A 23,833-nucleotide genomic window follows, 5' to 3' on the forward strand; every position below is an offset into this window, starting at 1 on the left:
TGATTATGTTCAGTAGCGGAGCTCCCAGTACTCAGAAGGCACTGTTCCATTGATAAAACACTGTAGTTAAAATGTTCTTCCTTCTACTATAGTTAAGTGAGACTTTTCCTTTTCCACCGGAAATGATATCCGTCCCAAGTACTAGATATACCACGTTCAGAAAAAAAAGCTACTAAGAATCAGCCAAATTCCTTTTTTTCAGGATTTTCCATGAGTGACAAACTAGCCCTACCATGGTCAACCCCTCATGTCCCCATCTTCAGATTCTATAAGGAGATACCTGGGGAGAAAGGACAAGAGTAAGAGTGGCTTCTGTAATATCCTGTTTATGGTAGAGGCCACTCACCTCCCCTTCCAGAAGCCACTTACAGTGGGATTTCAAAGAGGAAGGGTGCTCTCACAACACGGAGGGCCAAGCTCCTGACTGCCTGCCTTCTAAGCTGGGAGCCCTCAGGCCCACCCCCCTGCCTGTTCCCTCAGATATCTGGCTGCGTGTGCCCTGGAGTTTAGGGGCATTCATGAGCATGGAGACTGAGGCCAGCTTCTCATTTGTAGGTTCCCGAAGGAGGGACCCTGAAGGAATAGCCTGGGGTGAGGAGAGACCACCCCATGGGCTTGGAAAGGGGATAAAACGTCCCTTCTGTATCAGCTAGCTATTGTAAGTGGTCAGCTACCCAAGACTTCATGTTTAAACCATCAGTATTTATTGTTGCTCTGCAGTCTGGCGCTCACCTGGGCAGTTCTGATCTGGGCCTGGCTCGGCTACTCTGGGCCCAGCTTGCTCGTGAGTACACAGCCTGTGGGTTATTTGGGAATAACTCGCCTAGGATGGCTGCAGGAGGAATGGCTCTCTTCCATGTGGCCTCTACTTCCTGAGCAGGCTGGCCCGGTGCGGGCAGGACTCTGAGAGCCGAAGCGTCCAGAGCTGCAGAGCCTCTGGCGGTCTAGGCTCAGAACTGGAACGCTGTCACTTCTTCCATATTCTGTTTCCACAAAGCACAGTTGAGAGGAGGTCGGGGGAGCAAATTAAATCCCTTTCATGATAATAGTCCAGCAAGTTGACACCACTAAGTAGAGCATTTTTACTTGTATAGTATGGACATTAGCCTCCTTTAGTCTTCAGCCTGATGGTTAGACCTGATTTTTTCCCAATAAAGCCACACTAACACAACTCCTTCCCCTTGCCACCTGGCAGATCTCCAAATAGTCACATATTCACAACTCTCCTGTCTCCTTTTTCTTTTCCACGTTCCAGCCCCTCCCGTTGTTTCTCTAATGGCCTGCTGGGTAGTTCACTGTACTTGAGATACAATCTGAGATACAATCACTTTTTTCTTAAAACATGGCATTTCATAATTGCAGGTGATATTGCAGACTTACTTTGATGAGCCGAGAGCAGTGGGACTATGTTTGCTTTTATTATATTATATTTTTGCTTTAATCGGAACTTGGTGATTTTATTTATGTGCCCACGTGTAGCTTTAGGAAGAACTGAATCACACAGTGGGTTTATATTGATGGGTGATTTGGTAAATTCTCTCAGTTCTCTTTTTTCATACTGAGATCAAGATTTACCCATCCTGAACCTGCACAGTATATTTTTAAATGTGTAAAGGTAGGGCTTGATATCTCTTCTAGTTATATTTCCTTTTCTTGGATTCAGGCCCAGGATATCAGCCTGTTGAGATAATTTCGAGTCATGATTCTCTTGTCTTCCCAGTTGTATCCCCACTATAAATTTATGTCTTCATGCAATAGTTGACAAGAAAGTGTGGCTAGGACAGTCCCCAAGCCACAGCCCTGCGCCCTTCTTAGCAGTTGCCCTTTAGCCTGAAAGGAGGTAGTGACAGCCAAAAAAAGAACAAAATCATGCCATTTGCAGCAACATGGATGGAACTAGAGACTCATACTGAGTGAAGTAAGTCAGGAAGAGAAAGACAAATACCATATGATGTCACTTAGATCTGGAATCTAACATACGGCACAAATGAACCTTTCCACAGAAAAGAAACTCATGGACTTGGAGAGCAGACTTGTGGTTGCCAAGGGGGAGGGAGGGGGTGGATTGGCGGCTTGGGGTTAATAGATGCAGACTCTTGCCTTTAGAATGGATAGGCAATGAGATCCTGCTGTGTAGCACTGGGAACTATATCTAGTCACTTGTGATGGAGCATGGTAATGTGAGAAAAAAGAATGTATGTATGTATGTGTGACTGGGTCACCTTGCTGTACAGTAGGAAACTGACAGGACACTGTAAACCATCTATGATGGAAAAAATAAAAATCATTTTTAAAAAAAGAAAGTCGTGAAGCATATGAGTCCAGATCACATATCCAGTTGCACATCCATCTGCACTGCACTCACATCAGCATATGCATTTTCTCTGACGTGTCCACAAGGGCATCGCGAGAAGGCTGGTTTTGTTTTGGGGAGGGGGTTTCTAGAGCTGAAAAACCACACACGATATCTACAATGTCCCCTCAGTTATTAACTACAGATGTGTTTCCTTGTACATCAATGAAATATTAAAGCATATAGACAAGAATAAAGAATAATAGAACAAGCACCCATGTACCTCCTTGCCTGCTTTATCAAATAGTCACATGACATGTTCGCTTCAGAATTTTTTTTTTTTTCTCTTTGAGAAATACAGCATAACTAGTACAGCTGGAGCACCCTGTCACCCTTCCCTGTCATGATTTCAGAGTTTATCATGCTCATGCCTGATACATAGCTTAACTACATATGCAACGTCTCTGTGAGTATTCCGTATTGGTTTTGTAGGTCTTTAAATGTTGTAATACTGCAAATGCCATTGTGTGATTTGCATTTTTTGCTCCACATAATGTCTCGAGCGCTATACCTGCCGATGAATGGAGTGCTGGCTCATTCTTTTCTGTGGCTAAGTGTTCTCTTGCCGGCAACAGCTTTCTCAAAGGGACGGATAGTAAATGATTTTGATTTTGCAGGCCATCTGTGGTCTGTGTCGCATATTCTTCTTCGATTTTACAACCCGCTACCGATGTACAAAAACCCTGTTGCTCTTGGGCTGTACAAAGATAGGACTTGGTTTGCCAACCCCTGTTCTACTCTATGACTCTGACACTATTTTTCGGTCCTCCTTTTGGCTGATATGGCTTCTTGAGCCTCCAGGTCTCCTTTTATAAAGCAGAAGCGATGGTGATTGTTTCGCCTACCTTCTTGGGAGGGTAGGAGGATAAGGCAGGTGGTGGATATGGAAGTGCTTTGAATTTTTTTTTTGTCTTTTTTTTTTAGGCCTGCACCTGTGGCATATGGAGGTTCCCAGGCTAGGGGTCTAATCGGAGCTGTAGCTGCCGGCCTACACCACAGCCACAGCAATGCCAGATCCGAGCCGTGTCTGGGGCGGACACCACAGCTCACAGCCACGCTGGATCCTTGACCCACTGAGCAAGGCCAGGGATTGAACCCACAACCTCGTGGTTCCTAGTTGGATTCGTTTCTGCTGCGGCACAATGGGAATTCCTGAAAACAAATACTATATTAAAAAAAAGAGAAAAGTAGGTATATACCCCTTGTGGACTTGCTATCTAGTGTAGTGATCCTAAAAGGGACCCTCCGTAAGTAAATAATAAATTACAGTCATTAACCTCCAGCAGTCATAATATAGTAAATTAACCTCTAAGGAGCATTTCGCCAAGGGCCTGCACTATATACCAACGTTTTTAGATTATCTCGTTTAATTTCCATAAAGCTCCTGTGACACCTATGTTGACAGATGTCGTTTAGATAAAGAGGCAAAAGGTATGTGAGGTGAGACTAGTCACACAGCTATGTGGTGGCAGAACAGGCCATCAGCCTAGACCTCAGTTCCAGAACATTCAGACAAAGTAACAGCTGTATTCCAGCTAACAGGCTGTCTGGAATGAGAGTGCCTCCTGAATTTCCCAGCCAACCATGCCCCAGAACTGCAGAGAAACCTCCAGCAAGAATACAGTATTACACTCTTTGGGCTCAGGCCTCCCCAATCCCCAGTTGCCCAACAGTGTCTTCCTGTGGGTCTTGGCCACCTAGAGTTCTCAATGAGCACCTATATTTCCTCATGGAAATTCCAGAGCCTGTCTACTTAGGCCGGCAAAAAGGAAGGAGGAGGGAGGAAAAAGAAAGAAAAGGGAATTGAGCAGAGAGGGAAGGAAAAAAAAAAAAACAGCCTTAAAAAAATTTGCTTTCCCAGGCTAGGGGTCTAATCAGAGCTGTAGCTGGTGGCCTACACTACAGCCACAACAATGCCAGATCTGAGCCACGTCTTCGACCTACACCACAGCTCACGGCAATGCCAGACCCTTAACCCACTGAGCGAGGCCAGGGATTGAACCTGCAACCTCATGGTTCCTAGTCAGATTCATTTCCGTTGTGCCACGACAGGAACTCTGCTAATAATTTAATTTCTTTAATGGCTAGATGGTATTCAGATTTAGTCTCTTTTTGTGTCACTTTTAGTAAGCTGTATTTTTCTAGCAATGTGTCCATTTCACCTAAGTTACTGAATATATTGGCAACTGTTATTAACAATATTCCCTTACGCAACTTAATGTTTGTAGGACTATAACGATATTCCCTCATTTCTGATACTGGTAATTCATTTTCTGTCTTTTGTTTCTTGATCGGTTCTGCTAGGGGTTTATTAATTTGTTGATCTTTTCAAGGAACCAACTTTTGTATGTCTACTTTTTTTTTGGCATTTTTTTAGGCCTGCACCTGCAGCATATGGAGGTTCCCAGGCTAGGGGTCTAATCAGAGCTGTAGCCGCCGGCCCACACCAGAGCCACAACAACGCCAGATTCGAGCTGCACCTGCGACCTACACCACAGCTCATGGCAACACCGGATCCTTAACCCACTGAGCGAGGCCAGGGATCGAACCTGCAACCTCATGGATCCTAGCTGGGTTTGGTAACTGCTGAGCCATGACGAGAACTCCTTTGTATGTCTACTTCTAAAACTAACCCAGAATAGGAACTTTAACTTGAGAAAAATATGCATAAATACTAGCGTCCCTCATCATTACTACACACACCTTCTTTTAATGCCATAACCACATGGCTAATAGTTACCTAGCCTGGTGACAGGCACATGGACATACTAAAGAGTTTTTAAAAAACTTGAACTGAGAGTTCCTGTCATGGCGCAGTGGAAACGAATCTGACTAGGAACCCTGAGGTTGTGGGTTCGATCCCTGGCCGCGCTCAGTGGGTTAAGGATCTGGTGTTTCTGTGAGCTGTGGTGTAGGTCGCAGATGCAGCTCGGATCCTGTGTTGCTGTGGCTGTGGTGTAGGCCGTTGGCTACAGCTCCGATTCGACCCCTAGCCTGGGAACCTCCCTATGCCTTGGATGCGGCCCTAAAAAGCAAAAAATAAAATAAAATAAAATAAAAAGTCGAACTGAATTCACTTTTGTCTTTCTCGTGTGTGATATATTCAATCCTTCCACTTCTTCGGCACTGAAAGTTCACCTTACCCTGGGGCTGGCTAAGGGCTGGAAATTTGCAGAGAGGAGAAGGGAACATGTGGAAAGGCTGGAACTGGCTCTCAGAACTTTATTATGATATGGATAATAGTCATTAGTGTTCTTGGCCTTTCCTTATTAAGGCTGATTCTGCACTTTTTCTGCATGTAGGAGACTGAGAAAGAAGATTTAGTTAGCCAACCTTTATATTTCCAGAGATAAGTAGTTTTTAATGCTTGCCTCAGATTGGAAGCTATTTCTGGTATTGCTAATTGTGCCCCAAGAGACCAAAAAGTAATTTGGACTCAGTGGATAGAATAAAATTGAGTTTTCTCTAGGGAAGATAGTATTAAACATAAATTCAAAGCATCTCATAACAAGGTTATTACAATGGCATATGTTCACTATGTTTAGGAAAAAGTAAGATGATCGATCCATTACTTTAGAACTTCTGACACTTGTCCACCCAAGGATACGCAGTTGTTATCATCTGCTTCTGTAAACATTTTCTGATTTCTCCTTTTGTATGAGGACCAGGATCCAAATGCCAAGGTTAATTCAAGGGGGGGGGGGGGGTGTGAAGTGAATAGAAGGAATCTTGAAAGCAAGCTTGCTGATTCGTCTTTGATGTCAATGTTTTCTTATTCATTTTTGAACCTTTTAGAAGTATATTTGAATTACTTTAGTTAACACTAGTGACAAAGGACACTAAAAAAATAGGTTGAGCAGAGAGTGGGCTAACCAAGTTCTTCTCTTTCAAAGTAAAAGTGACTGGCAGAACAAACGCGTCAAATGTTCCATGATACTTAGTTAAACAGTCCAAAGAGAATAGAGATTTGTGGGCACTTGATTTTCTGGTAGACATGGGCCATCCAGAAATATATTTTGCTTGTGTATCTTTTAGCCTTGCATTTGTTATCTTTATGCTGTCCTTTGGAGAAGAGCCCATAACCATTAGAAACATCCTTCAAGGATGAAGGTGTACCCTTTGGAACATGTTTGTAGCATATGTTTTGGTAAATGAAGAAGTCATATAACACTGGCCTGAATACAGTGGTTTTTAAAAATTTAGTAATAAATCCTTGTTATCAATTAACTTATTCAACAATTATCTATTAAACACCTACTCTGTGCCGGGTACTATACTTGAAGCCAGGCATCAGTAAATAAAACAAAATCTCTGTTTTTATTGAGCTTGTATTCTATTAGGGACATGAATTTGACATATTTCTCAATTACATGTACACTTGGTGTGTAAATTATGGCTTAATACAGCAGTAACAGATTTTATTTTAACGTAGCTTGTGTTCTTCTTCCCCTAAGGTTGATTTGAGATGTATTATGTTGACTGCTCCACCATGGAAGTTTCTCAAACTTCTGCTCCATGTTAGATGTCTGTGATTTGGAGCCCACACTGCTCTGATCTGCCTTTACCCAGATGAATTTATTTAATTATTGCAAATCTAAGATATATGGGTATTTATTCAATATTCAATATGAATTTAATATTTTATTTAATTAAATATGAATTTAATATTTTATTTAATAAAACCTTAAATGTTTATTTAATATTTTGCTGCACCAAAGAGCATTTTCAGCCATACTCAGTATGATCGTGTAGTGGTATGTCAAAATATAAGACAGTATGAAGTGTGTAAGCCTTGAAAGTGAGTTCATATCCATTTCTCCAAAATGGAACTCATCCCCAAATGCACTGGGGGAAAATGCTTCTCTGTACCACCAAGGCTTTTCATTCAGACTTGGCTTTTGCCTGAGTATAGGCTCTGATTTTCTTCTCTGGAGTCTGTGGTCACAGGCCAGGAGAAATTACTTAATGCTACTCAGTGGGAAGACATGCACTCCTCCCGAGCCCCATATAAGCACATTGTCAAGGCTGTGCTCTGGTTCACTGGAGCCTGGCAGTGAAAGCTCCTTATGTAGCTGCTCATGTTTCCTTCTAGAGCCTATGTTTGAAGAATCTGGAAAAGGGCCTTCTGATTCCTCACACATATCTCTGTTAAAGCCAGTGGGTCTTGGTGGTGCAGCTTAGAGTCAGGCATGTTGGAGGTCTCTGGTGGCTTAGTGGTTAAGGATCCGTCATTGTCATTGCCGTGGCACGGGTTCAGTCCCTAGCCTGGGAACTTCTGCATGCCATGGGTGCAGCCAAAAAAAAAAAAAAAGGAATTGGGGAATTGGGCATGTTGAACAGATGCAATCATATATGGGAAAACTGAGGTCTTCTTTGCAAGGCCCAGGTTGTTTATCTATTTTTAAAATTATTGGAGTTCCTATTGTGGCTCAGTGGGTTAAGAACCTGACCTAGTGTGTGTGAGGATGCGAGTTCAATCCCTGGCCTTGATCAGTGGGCTGAGGACCTGGCATTGCGACAAGCTGCAGCATAGGTCGCAGATGTGGCTCAGATCCAGGGTTGCTTGCTGCGACGTAGGCAGGCAACTGCAGCTCTGCTTCGACCCGTACCTAGCCTGGGAACTTCCACATGCCACAGGTAGAGCCTTAAAAAGAAAAGAAAGAAATTCTTTCCTACACTATGTATTTCTAAAAGCTTTTCATGTTGTTTGTAGCCGTAAACACGTATCAAACAAGACCATTACATAAGAAGAACAGAATAAAGCATTTGAAAAGAGGGAAGGGAGGATGGATTTGGGGGAAAATGATGCCGAGAATTATTACGAGAGTTGAAAAGACTAGTGGAGAGATGGATGTGTGTGCAGTTAATCCCGAGTGTCTACAGGTGTCGGCGAAGGCAGAAAACGTAAGAGAGTATTTCAGGTGCGGAGGGTCAAGTGGCCGTGCCTGACCATTGACAAAGCTCGCTGGACGTGAGTAACGGTGTGGGACGCAGGTTCGCCGTGCCTGGCCGTAGGCGAGACTCTGCAGCCGAACGTGGAGCTTTGGTCTCGCAGTTCTGCTTTGCTGTTAGCGCACCTGGTGGACGGCCCCGCACGTGGGTCAGGTACTGACTTCCTTTGTCTGGCTGTGGAGGGCAAGGCTCTTCCCTTCAGTAGCTCAGCTCAGTGATGCCTCTTCTCTGTGCCTGAGGCAGGATGATAAGAAAGTTGGCAGGGCAGATAGAGGAGCCTGCCCCTCTTCTTTCTGATCATTGGTTGTGCCTCGGGAGGCGATTCCCAGAAACCAGCGGAGTGCAGTGAGGCTCACCCACTCTTAGATGCCTAGACAGCATGACTTCAGAAAGTCTTTATAGAGCGAATACGCATATGATAGAAAAGAAATACGACATTCGGGCCCAGTAGAAGTGTAGAAGAATTGGACAGCTCCCCCAGAATACTCCTGGTGGGTGGCGGGGTGGGGTGGGGGTCAGGGGCTGGGCAGAGGAGTCTCTAGACCCCTTGAGGCCCTGGGCAATTTCAAGGGTAGCAGACTTCTGCTTCTTGCCTCGCATTGATAAAACAGATAAAAAGTAGAGCTAAGACCACTGCGAGGGAAAGAGACATCCTAATATTTAATATTTCTTTAGGCGGAATTGCCTGCTGGCTAAGACCAGGACTCTAGAGCAAGACTGCTTAGGTGTGAATTCTAGCTCTGCTCGCTGAGTGATTTCTGGAAGGTTATTTAGCATCTTTGCGTCTCTCTCTACGCATCTGTATCATGAGGATAATAACAGTATCTACTCTATAGAATTGTTATGAAGATTAAGTGATCAGTACCTGCAAAGTGCTTGCACCAGTCCCCCGCATGAGTGAAGAGTGCAGTAAACTTTTTGAGCCGAACAGAGATGAGCCGGAAGAAATGTTATCATCTAGGTTCCCTAGGTAAGAAATCGAAACACGTCTGGGAGAAAAACAGCCCAATCATCCAGGATCTCTGGAGATGGTAGATAATAATCACATCCCATGTGCTGTGAATGATGTGCCATAATATCTGTTATGACACTTCTGAGTACTAAACAGGATGTAAATATGTATTAAAAGGAAAGTCCTCAGTTTCTGACTAAACATCTGGTACCCTGGCAGATGTTCAAGAGACATTTTGGTAACAGTAAGAGTTGAGCCACTAGACCTTTCAGGTGCGTTTTACAGTTAGGATGTCACTCTGGTGCCATCTGGGAAAGCCGTTTTGCTGCAGTGAGTCACGGAGGGCTTTATACTATGTTTCCTCCTTGGCATTTTGCCAGGGTAGGGAAGGCAACTGTTCCTGAAATAACTTCATTGCAGTAATGAAAGAGCAGTGTTTTGCCTGTAAACAATGCAGTTTAGTAAACATTTATTGAGTTGCCTATTAAGTGTGACAGTAACGCATCTAGACGTTTTTAAAATAAACGTTTTTATTCAGGCATAAAACGTAGACAGAAAATTACACTCATCACATGGGTGCAATTTGATGAATTATCACAGAGTAAGCACACCCATGAAGCCTAGCCTTCTTTTTTTTTTGTCTTTTTATGTCTTTTCAGAGCCACACCTGTGAAACATGGAAGTTCCCGGGCTAGGGGTCGAATTGGAGCTGGAGCTGCTGGCTTATACCACAGCCACAGCAACATGAGACCTGAGCTGCTGACCTACACCTCCGCTCACAGCAACGCCGGATCCTTAACCCACTGAGCGAGGCCAGGGATCGAACCCGAGTCCTCATGGATACTAGTCGGGTTTGTTAACTGCTAAGCCTCAGCAGGAACTCTCATGTAGCCTTCTATGCAGGTCGAGAAACAGGGGAGCGCTTGCACGCCCAGAAGCCTCTCCTCCCTTGTGCCCCTTCTCAATCACTTCCCCAACCCTTCTTCCCAAAGGGTAACCACTAAGCAGACAGCAGGCTTCTCACATCACAGATACATTTTTCCTATTTTTTTTTAATTTTATATAAACGGAATCAGTTCTAGCTTATTTCATTCAACATTATATTTATGCGTTATCCATGGTGTGGCCCATAGCAGAAGTTTTCTCTTTAGCATTGCTATGTATGAATGTACCACAATAAATTGGAACATTCTTCTCTAGATTCACATTTCACTTATTTCCAGGTTGGAATTATTAAAAAATAATGCTGCTGAAGATATCCTCATACATGCCTTTTCGTGTACACATCTTTGCAGGTCTGTTACATCTATACTCAGGGCTAGAATTGCTGAGCCACAGGAAACGCCTATGTTAAGCTTTGATAGAAACTGCAAAAGTGGTTATGCCACCTTACACTCCCACAGGCAGTGTATTGCAGTTCCAGTTGCCCCCACATCCTTACTGACACTTGCTTTTACTTTCAGTAACGCAGTGAGTGTGTCATAGTGTCTCGTTTTAATTTGAATTTGCATTTCCTGATGACTAATGAGCTTGACTTCCTTTTCATGTCTTTAGTGACCATTTGGAGCATATGTGTGGTGTGTGTGTGTGTGAAATAACTGTTCAAGTCTTTTTTTTTTTTTTCAAGTCTTTTTGCTCACTATAAAAAAGTTGTGTTTATCCTTTTGTTCCCTGTTCATATCTGTCTGTATCTCCATGCTTCCCTGTGGGATCATTTTCACTGGTTCTGAAATACTACCTTTAGTATTTTCTTTAGAACAGATTTACTAGTGGAGTTCCCGTCGTGGCTCAGAGTGGTTAACGAATCCGACTGGGAACCATGAGGTTGCAGGTTTGATCCCTGGCCTCACTCAGTGGGTTAAGGATCCGGCGTGGCCGTGAGCTGTGGTGTAGGTCTGTAGGTCGCAGACGTGGCTCGGATCTGGCGTTGCTGTGGCTCTGGCGTAGGCCGGCAGCCGTAGCTCGGATTGGACCCCTAGCCTGGAAACCTCCATATGCCGCGGGTGTGGCTCTAGAAAAGATGAAAAGACCCCCCCCCCAAAAAAAAAAGGAAGAAAGAAAGAAAGAACAGGTTTACTAGTAACACATACTCTCATCTTTGTTTTGTTATAGTTTTTCTTTTACCTTTTTTGTGTATGAAAGTCTAGGTTAGTGGTGATTTTCTTCCCACTTTGAGGTCATCATTCCTTTGTCCATCCTTCCATTATTTCTGTTGAGGTGCCAGCTGTCCCTGTTGTTGCTCCTTTGAAGTTCATCTGATTTTTGTTTGTTTGTTTCTAACTGCTTTTAAAGGTTTTCACTTTGACGTTTCAGCATTTATGATATACTTAGTTGTGGTTTTCTTTGTTTTACTTGGGGTTTAGTTTGATATTTTAGCAGTTTGGGAAAATTCTTAGACTTTAAATATTGCTTCTGACCCATTCTTTTTCTTCTCTCTCTCTCTTTTTTAAAATCTCTTGCCAACATTTTCACTTTCCCGTGAGTTATTCATGCTTTCTGTTTCTCTCCATTTTCTTCTGACTGCCTTCTACTTAGTACCATTTTTTTTTTCTTTTTTTTTACAGCCACACCTGTGGCATATGCAAGTTCCCAGGCTAGGGGTAGAATTGGAGCTACAGCTGCCAGCCTACACCACAGCCACAGCAACGCCATGTCCAAGCCACATTGGTGGCCTACACTGCAGCTCAGGGCCACACCACATCCTTAACTCACTGAGCGAGGCCAGGGATCGAACCTGCATCTTCACGGAGACTAGTCAGGTTCTTAACCCACTCACTGAGCCACATGGGAACTCCAGTACTAATTATCTTTCTAGGTATTTTTAATCTGTTAAACCCATCTGTTGATTTCGTAATTACATTTATTGAATTTTTCAGTTCTAGAATTTTCATTTGTGTTTTTAGACTAGTTTCCAGTCTCTGAAAAATTCTTTATCTTGTCAGAACTTCTTGACATAATTAATTGAATATCAATTATGGATATTTTAAATCCATGTCACATGATTTCAATGTCTGTATTTCCTATGGGTATATTTTAATTCCTGGATTTTGATCATTTTTGGGTTTTGTTCTTGGCATACCATGGTATTTTTCACTAAATGTCAGATATTTGTACCTTATAAAGAGAGATAATTTGAGGCTCTGGATGTATTCTCTTCTCCAGGAAGATTTTACTTTTGTTTATGGCGGGTAATTGGACCAGATACAGATCCAGTTGATTCAGTCCTGACTTGAGTTGGTTAAAATCTGTACCTCACCTTTATGAGGGCTTATCTACTTCTTACTCTTAGCATCTAGTCTTCGGGGTTCTCTCCAGAGAGCTTTGGGTGAATCCGGGACCATTATATCAACGGCCAAAATGTCCATATTTACTCCCACACCCTCCAGCTTTGAGAGACTGCTAAAAGCTGTGTTCAGATTCCGTGATAGTATCTCTCATATGCGCAACAATCTCCAGAGGAAAAGCAGCTTCCGAATTTCCTCGCAGGACTTTTCTTCTCTTTAAGATATTGGCCCCAAAGTACCAACTGCTTTGGCAGCTCTCTGATGCCTTTGAACAGATGTTTGTCCAGTTGTTCTTGGCAGAAATATTGCACCAAAACAAGTTAATCTGCCATTGCCAGCGTGGAAATCCTCTTTTTGCTTTTTAATGCCTTTTTAAAGAGAATTTTAAAAGCATGAAAAGATAGAACTGTACTTTTATGTTTTCATTTAAATGCTCATTGATGGCTGTGGGTAAAGCTCGTGTACCTTTATGAAACTAGTTTATGCACATCTGGCCTTCGAATTCTGGCAAAGTTTCGGGATACCTATGGGACACTGTGAAATCTATTATGAGGTTGTTCCATAGTTAAGAACCAGCGCAACGAAGGAAGATGTATACATTGCCAATAAGCGCATAAAAAGATGCTCTACGTCATTAGTCATCAGGAAAATGCAAATCAAAATCACAGTGGGATACCTCTTCACACCCACTGAGATGGCTAGAATCAACAAGTTCATAATAATAAAAATCCAAGTTAAGAATAAGAACAAACCCTGGTGAGAGTGTGGAGAAATCAGAACCCCGCCGTCGGGAATGTAAAATGGTGCAAATGCTTTGGCACGCAGTCTGGCGAACAATCAAATATAAACTTATCATATGACCCAGCAATTCTACTGCTATAGATCCAGGAGAACAACATTCTTATACCCGGATATTTGTAGCTGCCATAGTCACAGTAGCCAGAAGGCGGAAACATCCCAAATTTTCATCAGCTGCTGAGTGGAGCAACAAAATGTGTCACAGTGGAATGTTCTTTGACCATGAAATGGAATGAAGAACTGATTCACGCTGCAGGGTAGATGAGTGTTGAAAACTGTTGCTCTGAGTGGAAGAAACAAGTCACAAAAGACCACACATTCTATGATTTCCTTCGTATGGAAGTCCAGGATCGGGACATCTACAGAGACAGCAAGTAATGAGCAGTTGCTTAGGGCTGGGGTGGGAGGGGCTGGAGGAATGCGGGTTAAAGAGCACAGCATTTCTTTTTAAAGTGATGAAAATGTACTAAAACTGACTCTAGTGATGATTGCCCTTATCTGTGAATCTGCTTTTAAGGAACAATGGAATTGTACCCTTTAAATTGTGAATTGTATGGTATGTGAATTCTGGCTCAATAAAGCTGTTACCATAAAGGACCAAAGCAGTTCTGTCTGATAGAATCTGGGGAAGGGAGGCAGCAGAGGTGGGTACCAGCTCATGGCGATGACGAGCTCTCTCATCTTCAATCTGTTCATTAACAGTCTGCTGACCAGTCGTCAGGGCCTGGGGTGGCATTAAAGCAGAACACTCTGTCCCGTAATAAGTGGTCAGGGATGACTTAAGTAACTGTAAGCCATGGAATCCAGCAGGAATAGTGATCTGGATAACTGACCAGGAAGACAATACTGCAGGGCTCATCCACATTTGTCCTAACCCTGGTTGGGGTCACATCCTGAAGCAGTACTTCGCTTCCTTAGTTACTTCTGGGGTCAGAAAATACCGCACTGTTCCTCCATCTCCCCGTTTGGCAAGCCTCTCGTGTACCTAAAGGAGGTTTTTTAGACTGTAAACTTAAATCTGAAAAATCTTTTCCAATTTGGACCCGACCTCTCTGGCAGTGTTGCAAACAGGTGCAACTTCTTGATTGCAGAAGTCACATAAAGCAGATGTATTTGCGTAGGAAGCCCATAACCCCAAAGTCACCCTCTGGTAAGGGGCTTCAAGGGTTCTCATTGCTCACTTCAGTTATGTCCGTGAGAGATTTGGAGCTTCACTTCCTCATTCAGTGGTGAAAACAGGGCAGTTCACAGATTGTGCAGTTTTTAATTCATGTATTCCTTCATTTATTCAACATTTACATATCAATTGCCCATTTTGTGCCAGTCACTGTGCTGGGTGCTAATAGAAATCTATAGGAAACAGTAGCTACGTCTAGGAGATTGCACCAAACCACAGGTACCAAGTGATGTGATAAAGGTATGTGTAGGTGGCTGTGAGTTCCCAGCAGAGTGGCAGTTAACTGAGCTTCGAAGAGTCCTGGAAGCATTTAGCACAACTGAATAAATGCAGTTGCATAAATAAAGGCTGGGGAAAGGCATCCTTGATGAGGTAACATTTTAACTGAGCCTCAAAGAACAAGTAGGGTTTATCCAGGCCAACAGAGAGAGGAGGAAGGCTGGTGGCAGAAAAACAGATGACTTAGGACCTTAAGGCAAGAGCCGTATGAGAGTTAATAAGAGGCAGAGCCAGAAAGGGAGGAAGAGAAGAGCTTAGAGCAGTACTTTATTTATTTATTTTTATTTTTGTCTTTTCTAGGGCCGCTCCTGCGGCATATGGAGGTTCCCAGGCTAGGGGTCGAATCAGAGCTGTAGCCGCCAGCCTACACCAGAGCCACAGCAATGCGGGATCCGAGCCACGTCTGCAACCTACCTACACCACAGCTCACGGCAATGCCGGATCCTTAACCCACTGAGCAAGGCCAGGGATGGAACCCACACCCTCATGGTTCCTAGTCGGATTCGTTAACCACTGCGCCACGACGGGAACTCCCTAGAGCAGTCATACAAAGGATGTGGAAACTCATGTTAAAATGCAGATTCTGACTCGGTGGGACTAAGGTGCGACACTTCTAACAAACTCCTAGTCGGTGTCAGTGCTTCTGGTCGGTGAGCCACACTGAATAGCAAGAACTGAGAGATCTCTTTGACCGTGATGGGAGAGGAGGGTCCAAAGTCCTAGTTTACATGTGAATTTCTGGATAGGATGGTTTGGAGTGACGGTGTCATGCGATGCTAGAGGAAATGTAAGTGATTTTTCAAGGAAATCTACATTTTGTTCTGTCTGCGTTTTGTTTCGTTTCGAGGCACCTAGAAGATGTCTAGGAAGAGAAATCTGATAGACCCTTGGGCAGAAGGAGAAACTAAAGCCCTGGCTCCTGAGTGGACCAGAAGGGTGTGCCTGTGCATGACATTGAGAAGGGGCTGTGAGGAAAGTGAGAGGATGATTAGGGGAAATGATGTGCTCACTTGAACAGAAAAATGTCAAGAAGGTGGGACTGAATGACATCAAATGTTCCAGAGAGGTCAGGAAGGAGCAACACCCGAATCCAGAGAGCAAGGATTGGAAAACGAGTGCTTTGTGAGTGTGTCTGTGCGCACCTGTGTGTGTCTTTTTTGTCTTTTTTTCTGCGACCTATACCACAGCTCATGGCCATGCCGGATCCTTAACCCACTGAGCGAGGCCAGGGATCGAACCTGCAACCTTATGGTTCCTAGTCGGATTCGTTAACCACTGTGCCACGACGGGAACTCCCACTCATTTTTTCTTTTTTTTTTTTTTTGAAAACTCTATTCCACCGAAGTGTTTCATGAGTTCAGTTATTTTATTGACGATCCGGTGTCCGCGGGGCGTAGTCACGTTACAGAGAACAAGCACTGACCATTCTGCAGCGTGGAAGCAGCCTCTGTTCTCTCTCCAAAGCCACAGAGAAATGGCTCCCTTTGTCCTGCAAAGAGAATTCCATTCCTAACGAGGATCCTGAGGAACAAAATGTTCTCCATCACTTAAGAGCGAGCTTAAAGTTTTGGAGTTAAGTCAGGAAATGAGCAAATACATTCCTAATAATGGTTGCTCTGTGAAAGAGGAAGAACGTTCATTTGGAAGGTCACTTGGCTGGAATTGAGTGGGGAGAAGCTTTGTAAGTGGGGCAAGGCTTTGGAATATTGCCACAGCCTTCCTTTTAGCTTTACCTAGTGTGATATCTTGCCTCTAATGAACGATAAAAACAGCAAAATGCACCCCCACCCCCTCCACCACCACACACACACTCATAGGAAATGAGAATAGGATTCTTAGGGATGTTTGTTAGACTTTATGAAGTGCCACTGAAATGGGCGGGGCTGCCGACTGATCCCCTTTTGTGTCAACTGTGGGAAGAGGAGTTTGGGAAATGATGTCAGGAACATGACTCCATTTAAATCTGAATAAGGAGGTATTTGCATGAGCCGCCTCCTAGCCGTTCATTGGATAACAGCTTAATTCTAGAGATGGAAATGTACATCCAAGCATATTTTGTACAAGCTGCTTCTCTCTCAGGTATACCTCTCTTCCTGGCCCCCTTTCAATGGGCAACATTTTGCAGAGAGCACCCCACAGTGGGCATGAGGCTTGAAGTCAGTGATTTTAAGATAATTTCTTTGCATTCTCAGAAGGAAAGCTTCAGCCGTTGGTTGCTACTAAGCGCCAATTGGGTCATAATTGGCTAACTCTCTTGATAGAGAAAAAGATGTAAATTGACCTAACAAGAGAAAAATGGATAGATGCTTTAAAAATTGTTTGGGTCATGGGAGTTCCCATCGTGGTGCAGCGCAAACGAATCCGACTAGGAACCATGAGGTTGCGGGTTCGATCCCTGGCCTCGCTCAGTGGATTAAGGATCTCCGGCCTTGCCGTGAGCTGTGGTATAGGTCGCAGATATGGCTCGGATCCCGCGTTGCTATGGCTCTGGTGTGGTCTAGCAGCTGTCGCTCCGATTCGACCCCTAGCCTGGGAACCTCCATATGCCACAGGTGTGGTCCTAAAAAAAAAAAAAAATCATTTGGGTCATTGCATTGTTAAACATAATAATAAGCAATTTGGAGTTCAAGTACCGGAAATGTAACAATGTGAATGCTGTATGTGTATGAATGCATAATTTGCATGATGCATAATTTATACTTGGCTCCTCTTCTGCATTTGAAGTTATTTTTCTTAGAGTGGACAAAACATAAGGACTGAAAGAAAAGGATCCCATGCTAGATTCTCGAGGTCTATAGAAATTTCCAACCCCATGTATAAAAATATATCCAGTAGTATGTACTGCTTTATCACACTCCATTGCATTAGCCTCTCAGGAAAAATAACTCAGTCCAATTACTTCCCAGTCTACTCCTGTAGTGATATTTCTGTCTTTTAAATTTGATTAGTAGATGACAGTCTTTCCAGTGAATGATATCGATGCATTAAATCAGTGCCAAAAGACCATGAGAAAAGTTGATACTCTGAGTAAAATTGAGCTTCTCCCAGGCAAATAACTACCAAAGCTTTGGAGTTGTTATGCCCATCAAATATGGATGTTTTCCATTGACTCAGAACTTAAATAAGAAAAACAGCCCTTTATTCCCATGCATTTTAAATTATAAATTTAAGTAAAGACAACTGTCATATGGACATTGCATTTTAAGAGGCAGGAATTGGAAGCTCAATTTTATGGGCAAGAAAACAGAACCCAGAGAAATTGCCATTTCCCTAGCGTAGCCTGGAGCGACAAGAGTAAAACCAGAGCCAGACTTCTCAGCTCCTGACTTCCAGCCCCACCTCTCCTCCCTCTCTGCTGCAATATTTGGAGGTGCTGGCAGTCTGTAGTGACTGTGTTTCAGTTTTGAGCATACAGTCTGTGCTCATGGCTTGGCAGTACATTTTTTAGATGACAGACCTCACAGCCAACAGTGTGGTGCTCTCAAACGCGGTGCCACACTTCATTCAAATGCGCCACATCTTGTCCCCCTACACTGCTGCTTTGTATCAACTGGGTAAACCCATTAGCCATATGCCATTTTAAGAAATAAACAGCTAGATGAGTTCCCATCGCGGTGCAGCGGAAACGAATCCGACTAGGAGCCATGAGGTTTCAGGTTTGATCCCTGGCCTTGCTCAGTGGGTTAAGGATCCGGCGTTGCTGTGAGCTGGGGTGTAAGTCGCAGATGTGGCTTGGATCTGGCATTGCTCTGGCTCTGGCGTAAGCTGGTGGCTACAGCTCTTGATTCGACCCCTAGCCTGGGAACCTCCATATGCCACGGGTGCGGCCCTAAAAGGACAAAAGACAAAAGACAAAAAAAAAGAAAGAAAGAAAGAAAGAAACAGCTGGAGTTGAGACTTCTTGAAACCTGAAGGCCTTTTAGCCCAAGACAGATTGGTTCTCAGTAACAGTGAGGTTCTCATTTCTTCGGCAAGGTGCAGAATTTAAGAAAACAGCTGAAGAGCAAAGAAAAGTGAGCAATCTCTAGTCAATATATAAAGTTCAGAGGTCCTGCAGCTAGCGAGGAACTCACGAGCAATTTCTTATAGAGTGCACTCTAAGTTTCCACCACGGGTATATTGAAGAAGAAGAAATAGGGGCGGAGACGCTAATTGAGAAAATGAAACACACCATGTAAGGGACGCTGCATCTTCTGACAGAGCCCGTTGGGGTCACAAAGGTGTTTTTAGTGTGAGTTGACCCCGAAACAGACCCTGAGACCAGGACCTGGGCGCACGTGCTTCGGCAGGAGGGTAGAAGAAGCGCAGGAGAAGGGAACTGAGACAGGGAAGGGAAAGTGGCCAATAAAGGGAGCATTCTCCGACCGCAGTCCCTGTGGGCGACTAGAAAGTAACCCTCGGAGGAAGTCCTGGTAAAGAGTATGGAGATCACGCCTCCGAGTCATTCAACCCAAAGCGCAGGGGAGGCCAGGTCCTTCTAGTCCAGCTCTTGGCAGGGCTAGAATTGGGGTGTCGAAGGGCTCTCCCGGGAGGATTATTTCCTGGGCGCCTGGGCACAGCAGGCTTGTGCAGCCCTGGAACCAGCCCTGGGGTGCAGGGAGCAGACACCGACCGCTAGACATCAGCCTGTGCGCCGGACACAGCGGAGTCCAAGGCATGTGGGTAGGGCCCGCCAGCAGCTGCCCACCGTAGGATTCTTGCCCGAGGTGACACTTGAGAGCGCTCTTTCTCTTTTCTCCCCAGGTGTCTTCATGGGCCTCTCCCTGTTGTCCATTGTGTACGGAGCCCTGCGCTGCAATATCCTGGCCATCAAGATCAAATACGATGAATACGAGGTCAAAGTGAAGCCGCTGGCCTATGTGTGCATCTTCCTCTGGAGGAGCTTTGAGATCGCCACTCGCGTCATTGTCCTGGTCCTCTTCACCTCCGTCCTGAAGGCCTGGGTGGTGATAGACATCCTCATCAACTTCCTCAGCTTCTTCTTCTACCCCTGGATCCTCTTCTGGTGCAGCGGCTCCCCTTTCCCCGAGAACATCGAGAAGGCCCTCAGTCGGGTGGGCACCACCATCGTGCTGGGCTTCCTCACCTTACTCTACGCCGGCATCAACATGTTCTGCTGGTCAGCTGTGCAGCTGAAAATCAACAGCCCCGACCTCATCAGCAAGTCCCAGAACTGGTACCGGCTCCTGGTGTACTACATGCTGAGGTTCATTGAGAACGCCTTCCTCCTCCTCCTGTGGTATCTTTACAAGACGGACATCTACATGTACGTGTGCGCGCCTCTGCTGATGCTGCAGCTGCTCGTCGGCTACTGCACAGCCATCCTGTTCATGGTCGTGTTCTACCAGTTCTTCCACCCTTGCAAAAAGCTCTTTTCCTCTAGCGTTTCTGAAAGCGTTCAGAAGTGGTTCGCGTGCGCTTGCTCCGACTGCCGGCCGCAGCGGTCCTGCGAGTCTGCAGAAAAGTCCGATCTGAGGTCCCCCGCGGACAGAGAAGAGACACCTTCCAGCAGTAAAATAAGTTCAGTGCCCAGCCAGATCTTGAACGCCGATGAGTTCAGTGCTGCCTAGGAGGACCCGAGTCTCTTGGGGGCACAGACGCATGGTTTGCCTAGGTTGATCCCTGTCCTTCATTCAGCCGATGGGCCCTGCGCGGTGAGCAAAGCAGGATGTTAGCTCTCAACTCCCTGTGAGTCACTCCCCTTTCGAGAGCTCTTGGGCGGGCATGTGGGAGCCGTGGAAAGGAGCCAGGGAAGCCCCCGAGTGTGGAAGGGGCGGCCTAAGGCACCACCATTCGCAGCTGACCATGTGCTCCCAGCCGTTCCTGGCCTTTTCATTGACAAAGTACCCGTGGCAGCTGAGTTGGCTGCTTAGATCCATCATGTAGAATGAGGGCAGGGGCTTTCTTGTCTTCTAGTTTTCCGGACTGCTGGTCCCGGTAGCCTACTGTTTTATTAGCTTAATTTTCACCCAGGAGCTGTCTGATGATCGGAGATGGTCACTGGGGTTTTGCCGTCAGTCCCATCACTCCTGTCAAGAGTTTTCAGGGAGGGCTGTTGAAGTTTGGTTTTGGCACAGACAGATGTTCCATTTTCATCTCCCTCGGGCTCTTTGTACATAACCAGCTGTCGCAGCCTTGTTACCTCTAATGGATTCAAAAGTCTGGATTGGGAGAGTTTATTCTCAAGGATCCGTGGATGTAAGATTGATTTCTCCATGTGATTAGGAAAGCCCTAGAGTTTGGGGAAAATTGTGTTCCTTCGGTATGTTGAAGAAACGCTTGATCAGGAGGGCCGTTAAAGCATCAAAGTGATTTAGGCTTTGCTAAGCAGAATTCTTACCTTCTTGTGGTGGTTGAAGGTGTGAATCTGCGAGAAGGTAGGCTTAAGTATCAGTTCAGGGAAATTTTCAGTAGATTTTATTAGGATTTGCCTTCTTAAGAAAGAAGAAAATCAAACTCATAGTCTTTACTCCACTTCTTCCTTGCCTGCGGGAAAGTTTTAGACAAGAGTTACCTTGGTTAACTTTGTTTGTTTGTCTGTTTAAGAAAACTCCACACCTGGCCTAGGTTACACAGGGATTTTAATTTTCATAATTTGAAGGGAACGGGTTCCACCTGTCAGACACTGACTCAGAAACTTTGAAATTTTAGAAAGAGATGACATGACCAGAAGCTTTTTATCTTTAACTACATGCACTTTGATTTAGCAGGATTGAGTTAACTTGAACAAGAACTCCGGTTTCATCCCTCCTCCACTCTCCTGTCTTCAGCAGAAGTTCTCCTTTAATCTGGAACCCTGTTTCTTTCATAGGATTATGGGACATGTCCTCAGTTGTCCTGGGAAAATGCCTGGATCTAGTGCCATTATTTCTACCAAGAAAAACCTTGATCATGAAATACCTGGGAGCAGGTGACTTGTCACTGGTCTGGCTGGACATTGCAGCTCCATTAGGGTTGACAGTCTTAAGACCCCTAATGGCTGAACTTTCTGCCCCATCCAGTTTCTGACAGCTGGTCTAGGAGGGGACAGGTTAAGATGGTGAGTTTGAGCAGGAGTTGTAGTCAGAATTAGACAAGGATGGAGAGACTGGAATTTCCCCAGCCTGGGTTTTAGAAGCCTTCTCAAGAACCACTGTAAAATCTGAGCCTTCAAATACATTTAGAGTCATTTTAATAGAGGATATAGGTAAGCGTCTTGAGTGACCCCAAACCAAACTAACAGCGATGGTCTTTCAGACTCCCAAAGCCCTGTTCTAAACCAGGTTCATAGGGATAAAGAGGTTTAGTAACAGAAACGGCTGTTTTTCCCTCTTTAACTCTTGATATGCAGATAGCCCAGCTTTGGGGCCATACATGTCTAATCACTCTGAGGAAGAAAAACCACTGGTTTTTTTCCTTCATGGTGAAAGTTTAAGACATTTTGAGACACGAACTGAGAAATTTTGTTTTAAAATTACCCCCGAAATGGTAAGAACTTGGTTACCCTAAAGACAGACCAACCAGCAAATTTCCTCCCCTCTTGAGAGTTAAAAATGTATTTTTCAGTCATAATTCCAACTTTCAGAACTCACTGCTTTGTCTAATTAATTCCACGCCGTAACATGACAGATGCTCCACCCGAGTCCGTGTCACTTGGCCGGGCGGAGGTGACGCATTCCCTCCCAGTGTATGGACACGAGATCAGCAAACAAATTGAGCCTTTGTTCATTACTGGAGACAGTGCAGCACAGAGGTGGGCATCTCCCTGTCCAACCCTACAAGTTACTTCATTGCTCTCTGTATGCCTCAGTTTCCTCACCCACCAAATTTGCATGATATACTTGCCCAGCCTACCTCACAAGCTTGTCAGGAAGAACAAATTAAATAATAGGTGTGAAAATGCTTTGAAAATATTTTTAAAGTGCCATACATGCTTAAAGAAGATGTTATTATAGTCATTCAAATCCATAGACAGGTTATTGTTATTTTTTTACTGTTAGAAAAGAAGCAAGTAGGATCATTCACGTGAGCGGAGGGACCCCCGTCGGCCTTTGGCCTCGTGGAAGGGCGAGTTGAAATGGTCTTTATTTTTGGAGAGAACTCAGCAGTCGCCCTTTCCCTTACCATCAGTTGCTGACAAAAATTAGTGCCCCAGCATATGGTCCTTGGAAGGAAGAGACCCACTGAAATCTGAGAAATTGCTTTTGATAGCAAACGAGCTTCTCATTTTGGTAGCCGTCACCTTTCACGAAGGACATAGCAGCATCTTTTGTTAATTTTGCTTTACAATTGGAATGCCTGATCCGGAAGACTTTAATTGAATGTGGGCATAATCTTTTCAGCCTTGTAAATGGGGAAATGAAAATCACAATTGATTGTCAAATACAGCATTTCCTTGGAAACCACCTTAGAACATGAGTGCCATGGTTATGAGTGTACGTGTCAGTACTTCTCAACCAGTACATTGCGGATGTGTGCGTTTGCAGGCTGCTTCTCTGCAGCCACTCACTCTAAGGAATATTGCTTCTGTTTCTTCATATAATAAATTAATTTTTCAATTTCTCCTTGCTTTTCAGTCCTTTCATGTGGCTTTGACTTCAGGGACTATTTTGGACACAAATTCGAAAATTGTTTTGTTGTGGTTCATTTTGATTTCGTAAGCTCACCTGGAAATTTTGTCTGTGGGATGAGAAATTTGAAAGTGCTAGGACTCTGCTTCGCTAGACACCAACCTCCTCTGATTGTTTTGTAAGCATTGACTCCATTTGTTAAAGCTCCACTGCTCGACACTAAGATCCTGCTGAAGCGTAAGTGTTATACTGATCCAGAAATATTAAATACCAGCAGTTCCTGCTGTGGCGCAGTGGGATCGCAGAGTCTCTGGAGCTCTGGGATGCAGGTTTGATCCCCAGCCCAGCACAGTGGGTTAAGTAAGGATCCAGCATTGCCGAAGCTGCAACATGTTAAGTCACAACCGTGACTCGGATCTGATCCCTGGCCTGGGAATTCCCTATGCTATGGGGCAGCTGGAAAAACCAAAAAAAAAAAAAAAAAGGGAG

At 44.4% G+C, this 23,833-nt stretch overlaps 1 protein-coding gene across 1 annotated transcript in view; it reads left to right on the plus strand.

The window, feature by feature from the left end:
* The window catches only part of XK (X-linked Kx blood group antigen, Kell and VPS13A binding protein), a 55,406-nt gene extending 32,070 nt beyond the window's left edge, over nucleotides 1–23,336 (plus strand). The window contains exon 3 of the mRNA XM_047764960.1: nucleotides 19,539–23,336. Within this exon, the coding sequence (XP_047620916.1) occupies nucleotides 19,539–20,365 (827 nt within the window). The 3' untranslated portion in view covers nucleotides 20,366–23,336. The remainder of the gene's footprint in view (nucleotides 1–19,538) is intronic.
* The last annotated feature ends 497 nt before the right edge of the window (nucleotides 23,337–23,833 follow it).

Source organism: Phacochoerus africanus, chromosome X (assembly GCF_016906955.1).
Source record: "Phacochoerus africanus isolate WHEZ1 chromosome X, ROS_Pafr_v1, whole genome shotgun sequence".
In the NCBI taxonomy this organism is placed as follows: Eukaryota; Metazoa; Chordata; class Mammalia; order Artiodactyla; family Suidae; genus Phacochoerus; species Phacochoerus africanus.